General features: G+C 36.5%; 1 protein-coding gene across 7 annotated transcripts in view; it reads right to left on the reverse strand.

The window, feature by feature from the left end:
* The window catches only part of STAT4 (signal transducer and activator of transcription 4), a 122,856-nt gene that overhangs the window by 100,478 nt on the left and 1,737 nt on the right, over nucleotides 1–20,641 (reverse strand). For 3 of the 7 annotated variants that reach the window (XM_063712927.1, XM_063712928.1, XM_063712926.1), the window contains 2 exons: nucleotides 18,878–19,006; nucleotides 17,420–17,564 (listed from right to left, as the gene is read on the reverse strand). In XM_063712927.1, coding sequence (XP_063568997.1) covers nucleotides 17,420–17,564; nucleotides 18,878–19,005 — 273 coding nt within the window. In that variant the 5' untranslated portion in view covers nucleotide 19,006. The remainder of the gene's footprint in view (nucleotides 1–17,419; nucleotides 17,565–18,877; nucleotides 19,007–20,641) is intronic. The other 4 variants (XM_063712929.1, XM_063712930.1, XM_063712931.1 and 1 more) reach the window with 3 other exon arrangements.

Raw genomic sequence — 20,641 nt, forward strand, 5'->3', positions numbered from 1 at the left:
CACAGAAAGTATAAAAATGAAGACATGAATTCATTTACCAGTTAGTAAATGATAATAAAAATAAAAGCATGCAATGAAATTTTAAAATAAAAAATAGTAAATGGGTCAAAGGAGAACGCTTTAGATGGACTTTTAAAAATGTCAATGCACAGGCATGGTGGTGCATGCCTGAAGTCCCGGCTACTTGGGAGGCTGAGGTGGGAGGATCACTTGAGCCCAGGAGTTTAAGTCCAGCCTGGGCAACACAGCAAGACCCCATCTCTGAAAAAAGAAAAGAAAAGAAAAGGTCTCTTTTAAAAAGTTTCAATTCACCAGTAAGATGTTAACTTCTACTTGTGCTGCTTACAACATTGTATCAAAATACATAAAGCAAAAACTCCAAGAAGATTAGGAGAGGTGATAAATCCATGGTAATAGAAAAAGACTTTAACGTGTCACTTTCCAAAAAAAAGTCAATGGAATTTTCTAACACATCTCCTTACTTCTTTCTTGACTCAAAACAGTTCATTTAACCACCAGAATGAGCTTTTTAAAACAAAAATCAGTTCATGTCACTCCCTTGCTCAAACTCCCCAGTGGCTTCCCACCACACAGTAAGTCTCAGATTTCTTATCCAGGTCTACAAATTTCTTTATGAGGCAGCTCCAGCTCATCTCTTTGACCTCATCACCCTTTTATTACTTCATGCTCTGGGTGCACTCTTACCAAAAAAACATAATTTGTCTTATAACTGAGGAGTTTTGTCAATCTAATATATATTATTTGGATTTTTTTTGACATTTTGTGCTTTTAATTTCTTATGTAGTCTATTTCCACTTGTTTTAGTGGTCTTTTTGAAATTTTGCCAAGTATGCTTAGTTTCTGTGCTAATTAATTTCATTTAGGAATTCCTTCCATGAAGGTATCTTTGTGGTGAACTTTCAATCTTGTATAATAACTGGGAATAGAATTAGCTAATAGAATTAGCTGGGAATAGAATATTGATAGATAGTGTATTGAAGTTCTGTGAAGAAATTATTCTACCCTCTTCTCACTTGTTACTGTTTTGGATTTCAGTCCATCTCCCCCTCCTTTTTTTTTTTTGAGACAGAGTCTTGCCCTGTCACCCAGGCTGGAATGCAGTGGCACGATCTCCGCTCACCGCAAGCTCCGGTTCCTGGGTTCACGCCATTCTCCTGCCTCAGCCTCCCAAGTAGCTTGGACTACAGGCGCCTGCCACCACGCCCAGCTAATTTTTTATATTTTTAGTAGAGACAGAGTTTCACCATGTAAGCCAGGATGGTCTCGATCTCCTGAGCTCATGATCCGCCCGCCTCGGCCTCCCAAAGTGCTGAGATTACAGGCGTGAGCCACCGCGCCTGGCCTATCTCCCTTTTTAAAATAGATAATATATTTGTTGTCCTCTGTTACTTTTAGAATATTTTCTTTCTAGTGTCCTGCAGTTCATTTGCTTTTTAAATTTATCATGCTGGGGAGCCATATTTCTAAAATCTAAGAATGCATGGAAGCCATCACGTGAGCTCCTACTTAAATTTTGTTTTACAGGTTTTTCTTAATTTTTTTTTCTGTGATTTCTTTTAATTTGTGGTGAGCTTATCTGTGCATTTAAAAGCCTGTTATAACTTATATTGCATTTCTGTGTGTTTATAGTGGAATGGTTTTTAAATTTATCTAGTCAGAAATAGAATTCAAAACTGGAATTATGGATTACTTAGACATGAACAATGAGAGCACTACATATGAAAGCATACAAAATCACCTCTCAAAAATATCAAAAATTAAATGCATGTATTAAAAAAGGGATGAAAATTAAGCATCTGAGTAAAGTTAGAAAAAATTAGAAAAATAATAAAAAGTAAAATGAGGAAATAAGGCGGATATACCACCAGATTGTATGATCCATGACCATAACAAGTGTAGATGAGAATATTGAGCCAGAACTCCAGCCCTATAAGGAAAGTGTAAATTGGTATAACCATTTTTAAAAAACAATTTGGCACTATGCAATATAATTAAAGATGTACGTAGTGCATGATTCAGCAATTCACTCCTAGGCATATATTCTAGAGAATTTCTTACACATGTGCGCCAAAGGACACACCATAAGAATGTTCACAGTAACATTGTTTGCAATAGCGAAGAAATACAGGAAATAACGCAAATGCCTATCAACAGTAGAAAGAATAAATTGTGATAATTCACACAATGGTATACTATGCAGCAATGAAAATGAATAAACTACTGCCACACACACATCGATATGGATGAATGTCAGGAACCATGTTGAGTGAAGAAAGCAAGTTGCTGAAGTATAAATATAGTGTGATTTCACTCGTGGATTTAGCAGCTTTCAAACCTAGACACTTTATTGTTTAGGGATACAAATTTATGTGGTAAAATGGCAACAAAAAGAAAAAAAATGACAAATGCAAATTTTGGGTCAGTGGTTGCTCCAGGTGGAAAGAGAGCAGAGTGGTGTCAGGGAGGAGGCCCAAGAGGCTTCAAAGGTAGTGGTAACATCTGGGTATAAAATGTCAACAGCAGTTTGCAAAAGCCAGAATTCTCCGATGTTTTGTATTAGAAGGAATAGATGGGTACTAAATTCCTGTATCTTGGTTTCCTCAATTAGTATCATCTGAATGTCCCAGGTGAAGAAGCTAAGTCCTAGGGACAAGATTTGGACCTTTGAATGCAGGTTTCTCCATGTCGATCCAAGGGCAGCTGTGCTGTAGCCAACCCTGGGGACTAGAGCAAATTAGAGGTCTGTTTATTCTCTACACTTGTGGAGGTGTGTGTTATCTAGATTTACAACTATTCCTGAAAAGAAGACAGCATGAAACACGCCATTCATTCCACACTAAATTACAACTGGAACATAACTGAAGAGAAACGTTTCTTAAGAAATGAGGGACTTTCATTCTTCACATTAAATCCTTCTGTTCTCTTTGACTTTTCACAATAAGCAGAGCTTATATTCAGTGGGTATGCATCAGTAGGGCTAGTAAGTTGTTCGATCCTAATCTTTTCTGATTAGTTATTGCTCATACTGTCTTGGTTGTAAAATAGCTTCAACATCACTCCTAACTGTAAACAAAAACTGCAGGTTGGCCTAATACTTCTCCCGTATTGATAGAGCAATGTCTACAAATAGTTGAGAGAAAGAAAAAGTAAACCAAGAACTTTATAGCAAGTCAGGGTGTCCTTTACAGTACCAGATATTCTTAAGCATGAACGTTCTCAAAGATTACAGCATCATTGAGAGCTTCTTGAAAAACTACTTGAGGAAATCTAGGCAATTCAGAATGAGTCAAAATTTGAAACCTCAGGAATGGAGAAGTAATGGTGAAAGAAGTGGTGATGAGCACTGAATCTACCTATACACAAAATTAAAGAAATGTGTGGAATTGCCATGATACAACAAGGATAATGTAACTAACAAAATATAAATGATGAAAATTGGCAGGTGGGGATGGGAATGAGAAGTGGAAGCAAATTTAAGAACGTTAATTTCTCCTCATATTTAATAGCATGGAGTGAACAGACAACTGCCTAAAAGTGAAATATGTGGTTTCTGTATCTCATCATCTGTTAATGGTTTTCTTTCTTTCTTTTTTTTTTTTTTTTGGAGATGGAGTCTCGCTCTGTCGCCCAGGCTGGAGTGCGGTGGCGCGATCTCGGCTCACTGCAAGCTCCGCCTCCCGGGTTCACGCCATTCTCCTGCCTCAGCCTCCCGAGTAGCTGGGACTACAGGCGCCTGCCACTACGCCCAGCTAATTTTTTGTATTTTTATTAGAGACGGGGTTTCACCGTGTTAGCCAGGATGGTCTCGATATCCTGACCTCGTGATCCGCCCACCTCCGCCTCCCAAAGTGCTGGGATTACAGGCGTGGGCCACTGCGCCTGGCGGTTTTCATAGTTTTAAAAATTAACTTGAGTGGAATTTCTTTTGGGAAAAAATATTTCTTATGGTAAGGAAACATTTAATATTTTAAAATAATATTTAATTGAATTCAAATAAAAATAAAATTTTATTTTAAAATATATATTAATAATATGGTTTCATTTTTTGATCTGATATTCCTATGTAGGTATTCATTTATTCATAAATCACTTATTGAGCACCTAGTATGTGTCTAGGCACACTGTCCAGGCACTGGGGATATAGCAGTAAACCAAACAAAATCCCTCCCTTTATGAAGATGGTATTCTAATGGCAAGAAAAAGGCAAGTAAATATAGAGGAGGTCAGAGGTTTATAAAAGCTATGGAGGAAAATAACGTAAGGTAAGAGACATGGAGAGTTCCTGGTGTGTGTGTGGGTGGGTGGGGGCAGGGGATAGGAGCAGCAGTAGCAATTCCACCTTCCATCTGCATATATACATGTATAAGGGGATGTCTGGAATGACACCTATAAAATATTAATATGTTTATTTCCAGGCCATAGATTTTTTTATATTTTCATACTTTCTTCTTTGCACTTTTTGTGTTGCTTTAATTTTAAAAAATTACGAATATGCACTATTTTTATTTTTCTTAAGTCATTCTATCTGAGGGAGAAAGACAAAAAGGAAGGTGAATAAGGAAAAGGGGTTTGCAACAGAAAGTCCAATAATAATGATTCAGAAATCATGCTTCTAGATATTTATCCAAATGAGTTGAAAACTTACTCCTACACAAAATCGCATATGAATGCTAATAGCAGCTTTATTCATAATAGCCAAAAATGAATAAACAAACTGGGGTACATCTGTACAAAAGAATATTATTCAGCAGCAAAAAGAAATGAGCTATCAAGCCATGCAAAGACACAAAGGAAACTTAAAAACATATTGCCAAGTGAAAGAAGCCAGTCTAAGAAGGCCACGGCCTATATGATTCCAATTGCATGACACTCTAGAAAAGGCAAACTGTAAAGTGGGGATCACATAACCCAGTCTACCACCATTCACACCTGAGCAATCCTTCCAAAGTCTAAGGTTGGGCCCACCCAACCTGCTGCTACAACCACAGCTGGCACCCCCCAACATGTGCTACCTATAGGCCAGGGGACTGGCCCTCCCAGCCCATCACAACTACTTCCAACATCAGCATGGACTGCATGGGAGCAAAGGGTTGTCCCATCACTGCTACTACCATTGCCCATGCCATACTGCCTGCCCTGGGGTCTAAGAACCCACACACCTGCCTGGCCTACTGTTGCTATATCCAGCACTCACAAAAGCCACCTAGAGGCTTAACAATTGGAGCGCCTGGACTTGCTAACACTGGTGCCAGCATACTCCACACTGGGTCCCAAGGACAGACATGGTCAGCCCACTGCTGCCACCACTGGGGCCTAAATACTGGCCCACCTGGTGTCCCAGTCCCCAGAAAAACTTCAACACAGCCTCCACTAACAAATGCACCCTAAGCCATCAAGGAAATCATAGACACCACTGATGTTGTTTATAGCCAAAGAAATTACACAGAGATTACACTACTGTACACACTCAGAATCAAAGCCAAAGTGTACTACCCAATCAAGATCATAGGACAAAAGGCAAGTCTCAAAAATTGTTCTAAAAATCAAAATTATATCAGATATCTTCTTAGACCACAATAGAATAAAACCAGAAATCAACAACAAAAGGCACTTTGGAAATTGTACAAATGCATGAAAATTAAACAACATGCTGCTACTGGATAATCATTGCATCAAGGAAGAAATTGAGGAAATAAAAAAATTCCTTGAAACAAATGAAAATTGAAACAACATATCCAAATCTATGAAAAAGCAGTGCTAAAAGGGAGGTTCATAGAAAAAACACCTACATAAAAAGATAAAAATTCAAATAAACAATCTAATCATGCACCTCAAGTAACTAGAAAAGCAAGAAAAAAAAACCCAAATTAGTGGAAGGAAAGAATTAATAAAGATCAGAGCAGAATAAAATGAAATAGTGACTAAAAAAAGATACAAAGGATCAACAAAATGAAAAACTAGTTGTTTTGAAAAGATAAACAAAATCAATAAACAACTTGCTAGACTAACCATAAAAAAGATGACCCAAATAAATAAAATCAGAAATGAAAAAGGAGACATTACAACTGATATCACGAAAATATAAAAGATCATCAGAGACAATTATGAACAATACACTAACAAGCTGGAAAACTTAGAGGAAATGGATAAATTCCTGGACTCATGCAACCTAGCAAGATTGAATCAGGAAAAAAAACAAAAAAACCTGAACAGACTAATAATGAGTAAGGAGATTGAATTAGTAAGTCTCCTGACAAAGTCCAGGACTGGATGACTTTACTGTCGAATTCTTTGTTGTTGTTGTTGTTATTGTTTTTGTTTGTTTGTTTGAGACGGAGTCTCACTCTGTCGCCCAGGCTAGAGTGCAGTGGCGTGATCTCAGCTCACTGCAACCTCCGCCTCTCAGGCTCAAGTGATTCTCCTCCTCATGAGTAGCTGGGACTACAGGTGATGACCACTATGCCCAGCTAATTTTTTGTATTCTTAGTAGAGATGGGGTTTCACCATGTTGGCCGCACTGGTCTCAAACTCTTGACCTCAGGTGATCACCTGCCTCAGCCTCCCAAAGTGCTGGGATTACAGGCATGTGCCAACACACCTGGCCTTTACTGCCGAATTCTATCAAACTTTCATAGAAGAACTAACAGCAATTCTCCTCAAATTATGCCAAAAAATTGAAGAGGAAGAAATTCAGCCTAGCTCATTCTATGCCAGCACTACCCTGGTACCAAAACCAGACAAGGACACAACACAAAGAGACAACTACAGGCCAATATCCCTGATGAATACTGATGCAAAATTTGTCAACAAAATACTAGCAAATCAAATCCAACAGCATCTCAAAACAAACAAACAAACAAACAAACAAACAAAAAACAATGTGATCAAGTGGGATTTATCCCAGGGATGCAAGGATGGTTCAACATATGCAAATCAGTAAACATGATAAATCACATCAGCAGAATGAAGAACAAAAATCATATGACCATCTCAATAGATATAGAAAAAGCATTTGGTGAAATTCAATGTCCTTCATGACCAAAACTCTCAACAAATGAGGCATATACTTCAACATAAAAAGGCCATACATGACAAACCTACAGCTAACATCATACTGAATAAGAAAAAGCTGAAAGTCTTTTCTCTGAGAGCTCTGAGAGCTGAAACAAGACAATGATGAACATTTTTCAACTACTCCTATTCAACATATTGCTGGAAGTCATAGCCAGAGCTATTAAGCCAGAGAAGAACATAAAAGGCACCCAAACTGGAAAAGAGGATGTCAAATTGTCCTTCTTGGCCAGGAGCTGTGGCTTATGCTTGTAATCCTAGCACCTTGGGAGGCCAAGACAGGCAGATAATTTGAGGTCAGGAGTTTGAGACCAGCCTGGTCAACACAGTGAAACCCCATCTCTGCTAAAAATACAAAAATTAGCTGGGTGTGGTGGCATGTGCCTGTATCCCAGCTACTCAGGAGGCTGACGCAGAATTGCTTGAACCTGGGAGGTGCAGGTTGCAGTGGGCCAAGATCACACCACTGAACTCCAGTCTGGGTGACAGAGTGAGACTCTGTATTGAAAAAAAAAAATTTGTCCTTCTTTGCTGATGAAATGATATGATTTTATATCCTAAAATTAACATACAAAAAACAGTAGCATTTCCATACAATGAAAATGAATTAGCTGAGAAAGAAATCAAGAAGATAATCTCATTTATAATACCTATAAAAAATAAAATACCTGGGAATAAATTTAACGAAGAAAGTGAAAGATCTCTACAAGGAAAACTACAAAACACTGATTAAAAAAATTGAAGAGGGCCAGGTGCGGTGGCTCACGTCTGTAATCCCAGGACTTTGGGAGGCCAAGGTGGGCGGATCACCTGAGGTCAGGAGTTTGAGACCAACCTGGCCAACGTGGTGAAACCCTGTCTCTGGTAAAAATACAAACATTAGCCAGGCATGGTGGCACATGCCTGTAGTCCCAGCTACTCTTCTCGGGAGGCTGAAGCAGGAGAAATGCTTTAACTCAGGAGGCAGAGGTTGCAGTGAGCTGAGATTGTGCCAAGGCACTCCAGCCTGGGCAACAAACAAGACTCCATCTCAAAAAAAGAAAAAAATTGAAGAGGACACAAACAAATGGAAAGACATCTCTATGCTCATGGATTGGCAGAATTAATATCATTAAAATGATCATACTGCCCAAAGCAATCTACAGAGTCAAAGGAATCCCTATTAAAATACCAATGTCGTTTTTCACAGAAATAGAAAAAACAAAATAGTAAAATAGAAAAAGAAAAATTTGTATGGTACCAAAAAGAGCCTGAAGAGCCAAAGCAATCTGAGCAAAAAGAACAAAGCTGGTGGCATCATACTACCTGACTTCAAAGTATATTACAAGACTATAGTAACCAAAACAGCATGTTACTGGTGTAAAAACAGACACATAGACCAATGGAACAGAATAGAGAACCCAGAAATAAATCCACGTATTTACAGCCAACTAATTTTTGACAAAGGTGCCAGGAACCTACACTGGGGCAAAAACATCCTCTTCAATAAATCGTGGTGGGATATCCATAAGCCAAAGAATAGAACTGGATCCTATCTCTCACCATATATAAAAATCAACTCAAGATGGATTAAAGATTTAAATGTAACACCTAAAATTATAAACTGCTGCAAGATAACATGAGGAATATGTTTCAGGACATTGGTCTAGGCAAAGATTTTATGCTTATGACCTCAAATGCACAGAAAACAAAAACAAAAATAGATAAATAGAACTACATTAAACTAAAAAGCTTCTGCACAGCAAAGGAAACAATCAGCAGAGTGAAGAGACAATCTGTTGAATGGGAGAAAATATTTGCAAACTATTCATCTGACAAAAGGCTAATATCCAGACTATAAAAGGAACTCAAACAATTCAACAGTAAAAACCAAATAATCCCATTAAAAAGTGGGCAAAAATATGAATAGACATTTCTCAAAAAAAAACTAAACCCAAACCCAGCATAACACAAGAAATAACAAAGATCAGAGAACTAAATAAAATCGAAACAAAAAAATACAAAAGATAAATGAAACAAAAAGCATGTTATTTGAAAAGATAATATTGATAGACCATTAGTGAGATTAACCAAAAAAAAGAAGAGAGAAGATCCAAATAAGATCTCATTTCTCATTGAGAAATGAAACTACAGCCAATACTGCAGAAATACAAAAGATTAGCTAAGGCTATTATGAACACTTTTATGTACACAAACTAGGAAATCTAGAGGAGATAGATAAATTCCTGGAAATATAAAACCCTCCTAAATTAAATCAGGAAGAAACAGAAACCCTGAACAGACCAATAGCAAGCAGCAAGATTGAATCAGTAGTTTAAAAAAAACTGCCAACCAAAAAAGTCCAGGACCAGATGGATTCACAGCTGAATTCTATCAGACATTCAAAGAAGAATTGGTACCAATCCCACCGAAACTATTGCAAAAGATAGTGAAAGAGGGAATTCTCTCTAAATCATTCCATGAAGCCAGTATCACCCTAATACCAAAACCAGGAAAGGGCATAACAAGAAAACTACCGGACCAATAGCTCTGATGAACATAGATGCAAAAATCCTCAACAAAATGCTAGCTAACGAAATCCAACAGCATATCAAAAAGATAATACATCATGATCAAATAGGTTTTATATTAGGAATACAGGGATAGTTTAACATACACAAAGTCAATAAATATGATACATTACATAAACAGAATTAGAAACAAAACCATATGATCATCTCAATAGGTGCAGAAAAAGTCTTTGATAAAATCCAGCATCCCTTTATGATAAAAAACCCTCAACAAAATAGGCATAAAACGAACTTAAAATAATAAAAGCCATATATGACAAACCTACAGCCAACATTATACTGAATGGGGAAGAGTTGAAAGCATTCCCCCTGAGAGCTGGAACAAGGCAAGAGTGCCTACTTTCCCCACTTCTAATCAACATAGTACTGGAAGTCCTGGCCAGAGCAATCGACAAGAGAAAGAAATACAAGGCATCCAAATTGGAAAAGAGGAAGTCAAATTGTCACTGTTTGCTGATGATATAATCGTATACCTAGAAAACCCTAAAGACTCATCCAGGAAGCTCTTAACTCTGATAAAGGAATTCAGTAAACTCTCAGGATACAAAATCAACGTACGCAAATCAGTAGCTCTGATATACTCCAACAATGACCAAGCTGAGAATCAAATCAATAACTCAATCCCTTTTACAATAGCTGCAAAAAAAAAAAAAAAGAAAGAAAGAAATACTTGGGAATATACCTATCCAAGGAGGTGAAAGATCTCTACAAAGAAAACTGCAAAATACTGCTGAAAGAAAGCATATATAACATGAACAAATGGAAACACATTTCATGCTCATGAATGAGAAGAATCAATGTTGTGAAAATGGCCGCTCTGCCCAAATCAGTCTACAGATTCAATGCAATTTCCATCAAAATACCATCATCATTCTTCATAAATTTAGAAAAAACAATCCTAAAATTCATATGAAACCAAAAAACAACCTGCATAGCCAAAGCAATACTAAGCAAAAAGAACAAATCTGGAGACATCGTATTACCCAACTTCAAATTATATTAGAAGGCTGTAGTTACCAAAACAGCATGGTACTGGCATAAAAACAGGCATGTAGACAAATGGAACAGAATAGAGAACCCAGAAACAAAGGCAAATATTTATAGCCAACTGATCTTCGACAAAGCATGCAAAAATATAAATCAGGGAAAAGACACCCTATTCAATAAATGGGCTGGGAAAACTGGCAAGCCACATATAGAAGAATGAAGCTGATTTCTCAGCCTATACAAAAATCAACTCAACATGGATCAAAGACTTAAATCTAAGACCTGAAGCCATAAAAATTCTAGAACATAACATTGGAAAAACACTTCTAGACATTGGCTTAGGCAAAGAATTCATGGCTAAGACCCCACAAGCAAATGCAACAAAAACAAAAATAAATAGATGGGACCTAATTAACTAAAAAGCTTATGCACAGCAAAAGAAATAATCAGCCAAGTAAACAGACAACCCACAGAGTGGGAGAAAATATTTGCAAGCTATGTATCTGACAAAGGACTAATATCCATAATCTGCAAGGATTCAAAAAAATCAGCAAAATAATAATAATAATAATAATTCCATTAAAAAGCGGGCAAAGGACTTGAATACACAATTCTCAAAAGAAGATATACAGTCAACAAACATGTAAACATGCTCAACATCAGTAATTGTCAGTAAAATACAAATTAAAAACCACAGTGAGATACCACCTTACTCCTGCAAGAATGGCCATAATTAAAAAGTCAAAAGCCAATAGATTCTGGCATGGATGTAGTGAAAAGGGAACACTGTTAGACTGCTGATGGGAATGTAAACTAGTACAACCGCTATGGAAAACAGTATGGAGATTCCTCAAAGAAAAACAGAACTGCTATTTAATCCAGCAATCCCACTATTAGGTATCTACCCAAAGGAAAAGAAATCATTATATAAAAAATACACATGTACAACCATGTTTATAGCAGTACAATTCACAATTGCAAAGATAAGGAACCAACCTAAGTGTCTAACAACCAATGAGTAGATAAAGAAAATGTGGTATATATACACCATGGAATACTACTCAGCCATAAAAAGGAATGAAATAATGTCTTTTGCAGCAACCTGGATAAAACTGGAGGGCATTATTCTAAGTGAAGTAACTCATAAATGGAAAACCAAATATCGTATGTTCTCACAAGTGGGAGCTAAGCTATGAGGATGCAAAGGCATAAGAGTGATATAACGGACTTTGGGGACTTGTGGGGGAAGGTTGGGAGGGGAGGTGAGGGATAAAAGACTACATATTGAGTGCAGTGTACACTGCTCGGGTGACAGGTGCACTAAAATTTCAGAAATCACCACTAAAGAACTTATCCATGTAAACAAAAACCACCTGTACCCCAAAAACTACTGAAATAAAAATAAGAATTTAAAAATTTAAAAGACATACAAATAGTCAACAGATATAAGAAAAAATGCTCAACTTCACTGATCAGGAAAATGCAAATTGAAACCACAATAAGATATCATCTTACCCCCATTAAAATGGTTATTTTATACATACATGTATATATATATCATATATACACATATACATATGTATATCATATATATACACATACATATGTATATCATATATACACATACATATGTATATCATATATACACATATACATATGTATATCATATATATATACACATATACATATCATATATGCATATACATAGGTACATCATATATGTATATACATATGTATATCATATATGCATATGATATAGTTTTTTATATATACACACATATATATATGATATATATATATATTTTTGAGACAGAGTCTTGCTGTTTTGTCCAGGCTGGAGTGCAGTGGCACTATCTTGGCTCACTGCAGCCTCCATCTCCCGGGTTCAAGCGATTCTCCTGCCTCAATCTCCTGAGTAGCTGGGATTACAGGCATGCATCATCACATCTGGCTAATTTTTGTATTGTTAGTAGAGACAGGGTTTTGCCATGATGGCCAGGCTGGTCTCGAACTCCTGACCTCAGTACTGGAATTACAGGTGTGAGCTACCACACCCAGCCTAGAATGGCTGTTTTTAAAAAGACAAAAAATAACATGCTGGTGACAATGCAGAGGAAAAGGAAGTCTGTACACTGTTGATAGGAATGTAAATTAATACAACCAGTATGGAAATGTCTCAAAAAACTAAAAATAGAACTACTATAGGCTCCAGCAATCCCACTACTAGGTATTTAACCAAAGGAAAAAAAATTAGAATATAAAAGAGATGCCTGCACTTGCATGTTTATTGCAGGACTATTCACAATAACAAAGATTTGGAATCAACCTAAGTGTCCACTGATGGAAGAATGGATAAAGAAAATATTATATATATATATATAAAATATATATACACACACACACATGCATACACACATATAATAGAATACTATTTGGCCATAAAAAGAATAAAATCATGTCATTTGCAGCAACACGGATCGTACAAGATGTCATTATGTTAAATAAAATAAGCCAGGCACAGAAAGACAAATATCGCATGTTCTCACTCATATGTGGGAGCTAAAGAAGTGGATTTCATGGAGGTAAAGAGTAGAATACAGATACCAGAGGCTGGGAAGGGTGGGTGGATGGAGGGACATGAAAAGAGCCTGGTTAATGGGTACAAACATACAGTTAAATAGAAGGATTAAGTTCTAACATTCTATAGCAGGGTTAATATAGTTAACAACAATGTAATATATATTTCAGAGTAGCTAGAAGAATGGGCTTGAAATGTTTCCAACATAGAAATGATAAATTCTAAAGATGATGGATAATCCAAATACCCTGACTTAATCATTACACATTCTATGCATGGAATAAAATATTTCATGTACCCCATAAATATGTAAAGTATTGTATATCAATAAAAAAAGAATTATCACACGGGAGAAAAATCCAGAGAGTAAAAAGATGGGTAGTGTTCAGGGGTTCCGTGGGAAGGGAGGGAGGAAAGAATATTGTGGAGGACAGGAGATTTTCAGGGGCCATGAAACTCTCTAGTATGATATTGTAATGGTAGATATATGACATTATGCATTGTCAAAACCCATAAAATTATACAACACGAGGAGTGAATCTTAATGTAGTCTTGAAATGTAAGTTAATAATAATGTGTCAATATTAGTTCGTCAACTGTCACAAATGTATACTACCAATGCAAGACATAAATAATAGGTGAAACTGGGATGTGGAGCTGGGAAGGAAGTATATGAGAACTTCACTTTCTGCTCAATTATTCTGTAAACCTAAAACTACTCTTAAAAATAAACTGCACTAACTTTTTTAAGGTCCATTAATTTTTTTAAAGCAAAGCATTCTTGAATTATCTGGGGCAGATATTTATTTTTAGCAAACCTTTAGCAAAAGACTATGGTTCTTTCTGCATGTTTTAGAATCAATTATCTCCATACTCCTAACATTTCTGTGGGGAAAGTACCAGTGTGATTGTCCCTTACACTGCTGAGGAAACTGAGGCCAGAGTGTGTGAATATCTTACTCAGGGCCACATTGCAAGTGGCAGGGCTGGGATTCAAGTAACCCTTGCTCCTGGGTGTGAGTCTGCCTCCCCTTAAATAGGCCAAGGGCTGCTGAACGATGCTGTTTATTGCTTCCACCTTGGAGCTTCTTGAATTTGCCATTGGGAAAGTGGTTTTGTTTCGTCCTTTATAACAAGCCATTCCAAACTGTTGTTGGAAGTAGGTGTAATATAATAATAAAATACTGAAACTAGAGATCTCAGCTGTTCTATAAAGAAGCAAAATAAATCTACCTTATACATCCCTTAGTTCCCCAGGTATCATATTGTTTACTCCTTTTTGCTGTAATTGTCAAGATGGTTTGTATTTAAAATCCCAGAGGATGAAAATATTTAAACCAGATAAGCACAGCGTCAACAGCCTTTTGATAGGGATTTTTTTTCTTTTTTGTAGGGAAGAGAGGATCTTATTTTTTTAAAAAGACTCATCATACCACCCCTCCCCATAAAAAACACACACAACTTAGTGAGAGTATAGTAGGTCAAAAAGAAGCATAAAATGCAGGTTTGTTTAGGTGTAAAACCATAGCTGACAATGATTTTTACTATTAGCTTGTGTTGTTAATACAAATGCCCAATAAGCACAATTTATAAATTGATATACATGGAAGCACAAGAAAGAGCAAGTGTTTTTTTCAACTCAAATATCTTAATTCACCAAATTGTTTTTTGAATTCCTAGTGTGCACTAGAACCATATTGAGTACTGAGGGTGAGGGAGGGGGGTCAGAAAACGAGATCAGCCTTTTACCCTCAAGGACCTTGTGACCTGGTTTGACACACATGCAACACAGATGAAAGGGACACAAGGAGATGCTGCTTACCTTGTAGTTGTTGCTGGAGGGCTGGAGGATGAGAATACAGACTAAAGCATGTGGTGAAGGTTTTCTTGTTGCACTGGAACCTACATAGATCCTTTAGGGATGGATGGGAACTAGACTGGTGGAAGAGGGATGGAAGAGCATTCCTGGCCATGGGACCGTCATGGACAAGGCTGAGTCATTCAAGAGTGTATGTGACGTGTTCAGGAACAAGTAGTAGATCTATTTTTCTGAGGTAGGGATGTGGAGGAGCTCAAGGAAGACTGTTGGGAAAGGTCTAAAGAGGAAAGATGCTAGAGGGCCAATGACACATGCAGATGAGTTTGTGCTCGAGCTGAAGCGTGACTGGGGGTAACTGCAGGTTTTTGAGCAGTGAGGTAGTGAAATAGAAGTGATGGTTTAACAAGATTCGTCTGATACAACTGGCCAGAGGAGAAGCTTCCCTCACAATCTTATCCTCCCACCCAACACAAAAGATGGGCTGTTTTCTTACCCCTGATTTACACTGAGAAAATCCTGCTATTTTCCCTACCAACAATAAGAATCATTTATTGAATGCCTACATTTTGCCAGAAGAACAGCTCCAGCCTTCCTCACAATTCCAAAAGGTAGATAATAATTCTTTGTTTACATTAAAAGATACAGGTCAGAAGATTAAGTGATTTGCTCAAAGCCACATTTGAGAGTCAGATTTTTAACCCAGATCTTGGTTCCAGAGACCATGTATCATCTATCAATATTTTCCCCATCTGTGCTTATCTAGCAAAGTGACCTATAGACTCTTTACTAGTAGGCTAAGAGTTAGCAAACTTTCCTATAAAAGGCCAGATAAATGTGATATACATATATAGCATATGTAAATATGAGACATATATATACACACACATATATAATACGCACACATATTTTTATTTTAGGCTGTGTAGGTCATGCTGTCTCTATCACAACTTCTGCCATTGTAGTGTGAAAGCAATTATAAACAATACGTAAACCAATGAGTGTGGCTGTGTTTCAATAAAACACAGAAATTTGAATTTCATATAATTTTCATGTGTCAGAAATATTATTTTAAATTTTATGATCTATTTTATTTTTATTCTTTTCCAATCACTTAAAAATATAAAAACCATTCTTAGTCATGGGCCATATGAAAATGGGCAGTGGCCTTTTGACTTGTGGGCCATGGCATGCCAATTCCCATTTTAGGTTTATAGATTAGAGCACTAAGCTAATGAAGCCACCGTTAAATGATTTATCTCCATAAAAGACAGATTGCTGTATGCTGCCAAAAATCCCGTTTTGTCGGCAATATGCTATTGTCCTGTTTTTAGTCAAGTGTCTTGCAGATTTACAGGAGATTACAAGGGCAAAGATAGCTCAGCGCAATCCAAACAACAATAGGAAAAACAATATATTTGTCTTTCTCACAAATGTCATGTCAAGAACATTTCTGTTGTAGTCTAGCCAAAATGTTCTAAAAATGTGTTAATTGTAGGTTTTGGATTCTAAAAATGTCTCCATGAAGAATGGCACAAAGCACTTTTTCTGTTATCTAATATGTTGTATAGGCACTCAGTAAATATTATAGCAGTCCATGGTCAGGGTTTATTACATTAGAACTCCTGGGTTTAGCCCCATATTAGCCTGCTTTTAATTCTTTAGATCCCTGATTCACTTACTTCATTTACTCACCCCTTAATCAGTAAACATTGCACATCTACCACAAGTCCAGACTTATGCTGGGTGCTGGAAATTCCAAGTTGAACACTAAAATCCTTGCCTCAAGTAACTCATGATAGGGAGAGAAGTCAAACACATAGAAATAGCGATAATATCGAATATACTAAATGCCACAGTATCGATGTGTTCTGGTGCTGAGGAAACACACAGAGATGGGCTCTGCCTGGGTGAACCAGAGAGTACCAAAGAACACTTTTAAAGGAGGGTGAGATCTGAACCAAATCTGGAAGAATACATTCACTCATGATGCTCTCATTTAGGAATGAGAACAATACTAACTCTAACTTGTTACCTAAGAGACAAAGGCAAGGGAGGGCTGCTGGAGAGCCATGAAACTGTGGTCTGGTCAGTGTTGTTGAACTGGATCATAGCTAGTAAACAAGACACATGCAAGTCCCACATGCAACACACTTGTAATGTATTTTATACACTATACTTTTAGTGTATTTTATTTTCAACATTTCATGAAAAATATTGGGTAATAAAATTGAGCACAAAATTTGTAAGTGGTAAGATAACTCAATTTTTCCCCTAAATTTCATTTGAAAATAATATAAGGGTACATATTTAATTTTTAACTAAATTTAAGACTCATATATCAAAATATTTTGGAAAAGTAGAATGTATTCTCACCTGAAGGACCTTCCTAATTCTTTTTAGATTGTGTATCAAGAGTAGGTTTTTCTCTTTGGAAACACGACCTAACTGTTCATCCAGTTGTATTAACAAGTTTTGAAGAAGAATCGTTGCCATGGTTTCATTGTTAGAAGCTGCCTCCCTTAAAAAAAAAAGGATTATTACACAACAGAAAACAACTTTGTAAAATGTCTACTTTTTTACCATACTAACTTTAAAACAATAAACCTATTACACGGTGATAAGCATTTAAAAGTTTTAAAAAATTAAATTGTAAACATGAAGAGATGTTCAACATCACTAATCATTAGGGAATTTCAAGTCAAAATCAGAGTAAGATACCACTTCATACCCATTAGGGTGGCTATTATAAAAAGGGAAAGAAAAAACAGAAAATGAGTGTTGGTGAGGATATAGAGAAATTGTGCAATGCTGGTGGGAAGGTAAAATGGTCAATCACTGTGGAAAACTATATGACAGTTACCCAAAATATTAAACATAAAATTGCCATATGATCCAGCAATTCCACATCTCGGTATATACCCAAAAGAATTAAAAGCAGGGACTCAAACAGATATTTGCATATCAATGTTCCTAGCAGAGTTATTAGCAATAGCCAAAATGTTTAACAACCCAAATGTCCGTTGACAGATACATTTATAAAACAAAATGTGATATATACAAACAATGGAATATTATTGAGCTTCAAAAAGGAAGAAAATTCTGATATGATACCTGCTAAACATGAATGAATTTTTAAAACATTACACTAAGCAAAATAAGTCAGTTACAAAAGGACAAATATTGTGTGATTCCAATTATCTAAAGTACCTAGAGTAGTCAAATTCACAGAGACAGAAAATAGAATGGTGATTGCCAGGGGTTGGGGGTGGAGGACTAGGGAGTTACTGTTTAAAGAGTACAGAGTTTCAGCTTGGAAAGATGAAAAAGTTCTGCAGATGGACGGTGGTGATGGTTGCATAATAATGTGAATATATGTAATGCCACTGAACAGTACACCAAAAACAATGGTAAATTTTATGTTATGTGTATTTTACCACAATGAAAAAGATGGCAAAAAAAATTAAATGGTAAAAGGTGAATAGAGCTTTGAAGAGTATAAATCTTACTGAGAAAAAAATACTGATTTACATTGAGTCTGTGATAGAGAACTGACAATCGATTTGCTTCTTTTTTTAATACATGAAAAATTATTTGGGTTTTTGTTTACAGAGAAAAGAAGCACTAGAACCACTAAGTTTTCATTTACAATGAATGGAACCAGAAAGGACAATTATTCCCCTTCTTTGGGAAGGCTTTTCAAATCCTTGAGAAAGTTCTTTACCTGAAAAGAATGCATCTACTGAGTCAAAAGTGGACCATAAAATAAATTCACATGGATAGAGCATCAGACATTTGTGCATCAACTTCTAGGGAAAATATGTTTGATCCTACCAGTCTTGATTTTCAATCCACTGGGCCAACAGATGCCGAATTTCCATGGGAAAGTTGTCATCATAGAATTGATCCACCTGCTCCAAAAACTTGATTTCTAACTGTTGGACTTGATTCCACTGAGACATGCTATAAAAGAAGGGGTAGGATTAGAGTTTTAAAATATTGTTCATAGCCCCAGTACATATTTTCTTCTTTCCTTAGAATTAGTCAGTGTTATGACTGAATTCCAATATATCCAAGGATACAAAAATTTCACTAAGGTTTTTTTTCATAATTCAACCCTAATGAAGGGAGCAGCCTTCTTTCTGTGCCCCTAAACTACAGCCTTCCTTGCTCTAAAATGAACTCCTTTTCCACCTGCTCCAAAAAGTTTTCACTCCCACTCCGCCAAATACCCCACATCCTGCCCACAGCTGTCTATGTGAATTTCTATTATCAACAAGCTCTTTCTCTATCTCTTGTCCCCTCAACACTTAGACTTGGAGCAACTTGAAGGCAAACGTATTTGACATTTACTATACCTCCTAAAACCCTCTAAGACTTCATATGTGAGGAACAACCCCCCAAGAAGCTTCTTTTATATGAAATTGCCAAATTTCTTTTTTCTTTATTTCAGATTTGTCTGGCTTCTAGAGTCAGCTTTATGTTCCTGACTTCTAGTCCAGTTTTGTCTTAGCTTCATGAAGAATTTTATGTATGCATTTTGGTAGGCTCCAGTTTTTTAAATTAAAAATATTTCTGAACCAGTGAATGTGTTTTGTTTCTCTCTGTGAGGATCCACTATAGGTGGGCAAAGCTCTTAAAGGATGTAGTCTTTTTGTCTCTGAGAAACATCTGATAGTGGTTAAACCCGCAAGTTACTTAAGGAGTAAGAAACCACACTTGATACCTATTTGGCAGCCTGTCATAAAACAAAAGTATGCATTTCCCCCTTGTAACCCCACTCTGGCCAATTTAGAAGCTGTAGACATATTTCCTAACTCAGGAAAATTAGTATGACGCTGCCTCCTTGAAATTACAGCATTTTATGTTTTCCAAAGTCAAATTTTTGGTTGTTTTCTCAGCAATTCTAAGTCAAGTAAAAACACCAAATCCCCTTTTACATGATTAATCACCATAACATTTCAACATATCTCATAGATAGGCTAAGGTTTCCTTTTGCAGATAGAACACCAGGGTAATTTCATATATTTCATATACATATTCTTCAGGTTTCAAGTAGAATCATTTTGAGCACCTTTTCCCTGAGCTCCTGGTAAATGACTTAAAATTTATAGAAAAACATGTTGCCAATGTTTTGCTAAAGAGAAAGCAAGTGGGAAAAGAAGTAATGTTTTATTTGCATATCATTTTATATTTATGAAAACCTTTACACTTTACAATTCTAGGCATGTTGTAAATGTTCAGTCAATGCTTGTTAAATGAAGAATGAGTGGCACTCCTGACATTGCTATGAATAGGGTAGGTGGATATAAGTAGTATGTTAACTTTAAAAAGGAAAAACTTGAAGATCAAATAGGCGAAATGACGCCTGCCTAATGTGTGAGGCTTCTAAGGGGCAACCTGAGGTTTTCTGAGCCTGAACCATTTGTCTTTCCAGATATTGGATGTATACATATTCCACACAAAATTGGAACATTTGTTCTCATGCTACTATCAACATTGTCCTATCTATACGTTTATTTTAGTTAATGACAACACAGAACATGAGTTGAAAATAGCATTACAATTTTTCATCATGCTATTGTTAAACCCCCACTA

This window comes from Pongo abelii, chromosome 11 (genome assembly GCF_028885655.2).
Source record: "Pongo abelii isolate AG06213 chromosome 11, NHGRI_mPonAbe1-v2.0_pri, whole genome shotgun sequence".
Lineage (NCBI taxonomy): Eukaryota > Metazoa > Chordata > Mammalia > Primates > Hominidae > Pongo > Pongo abelii.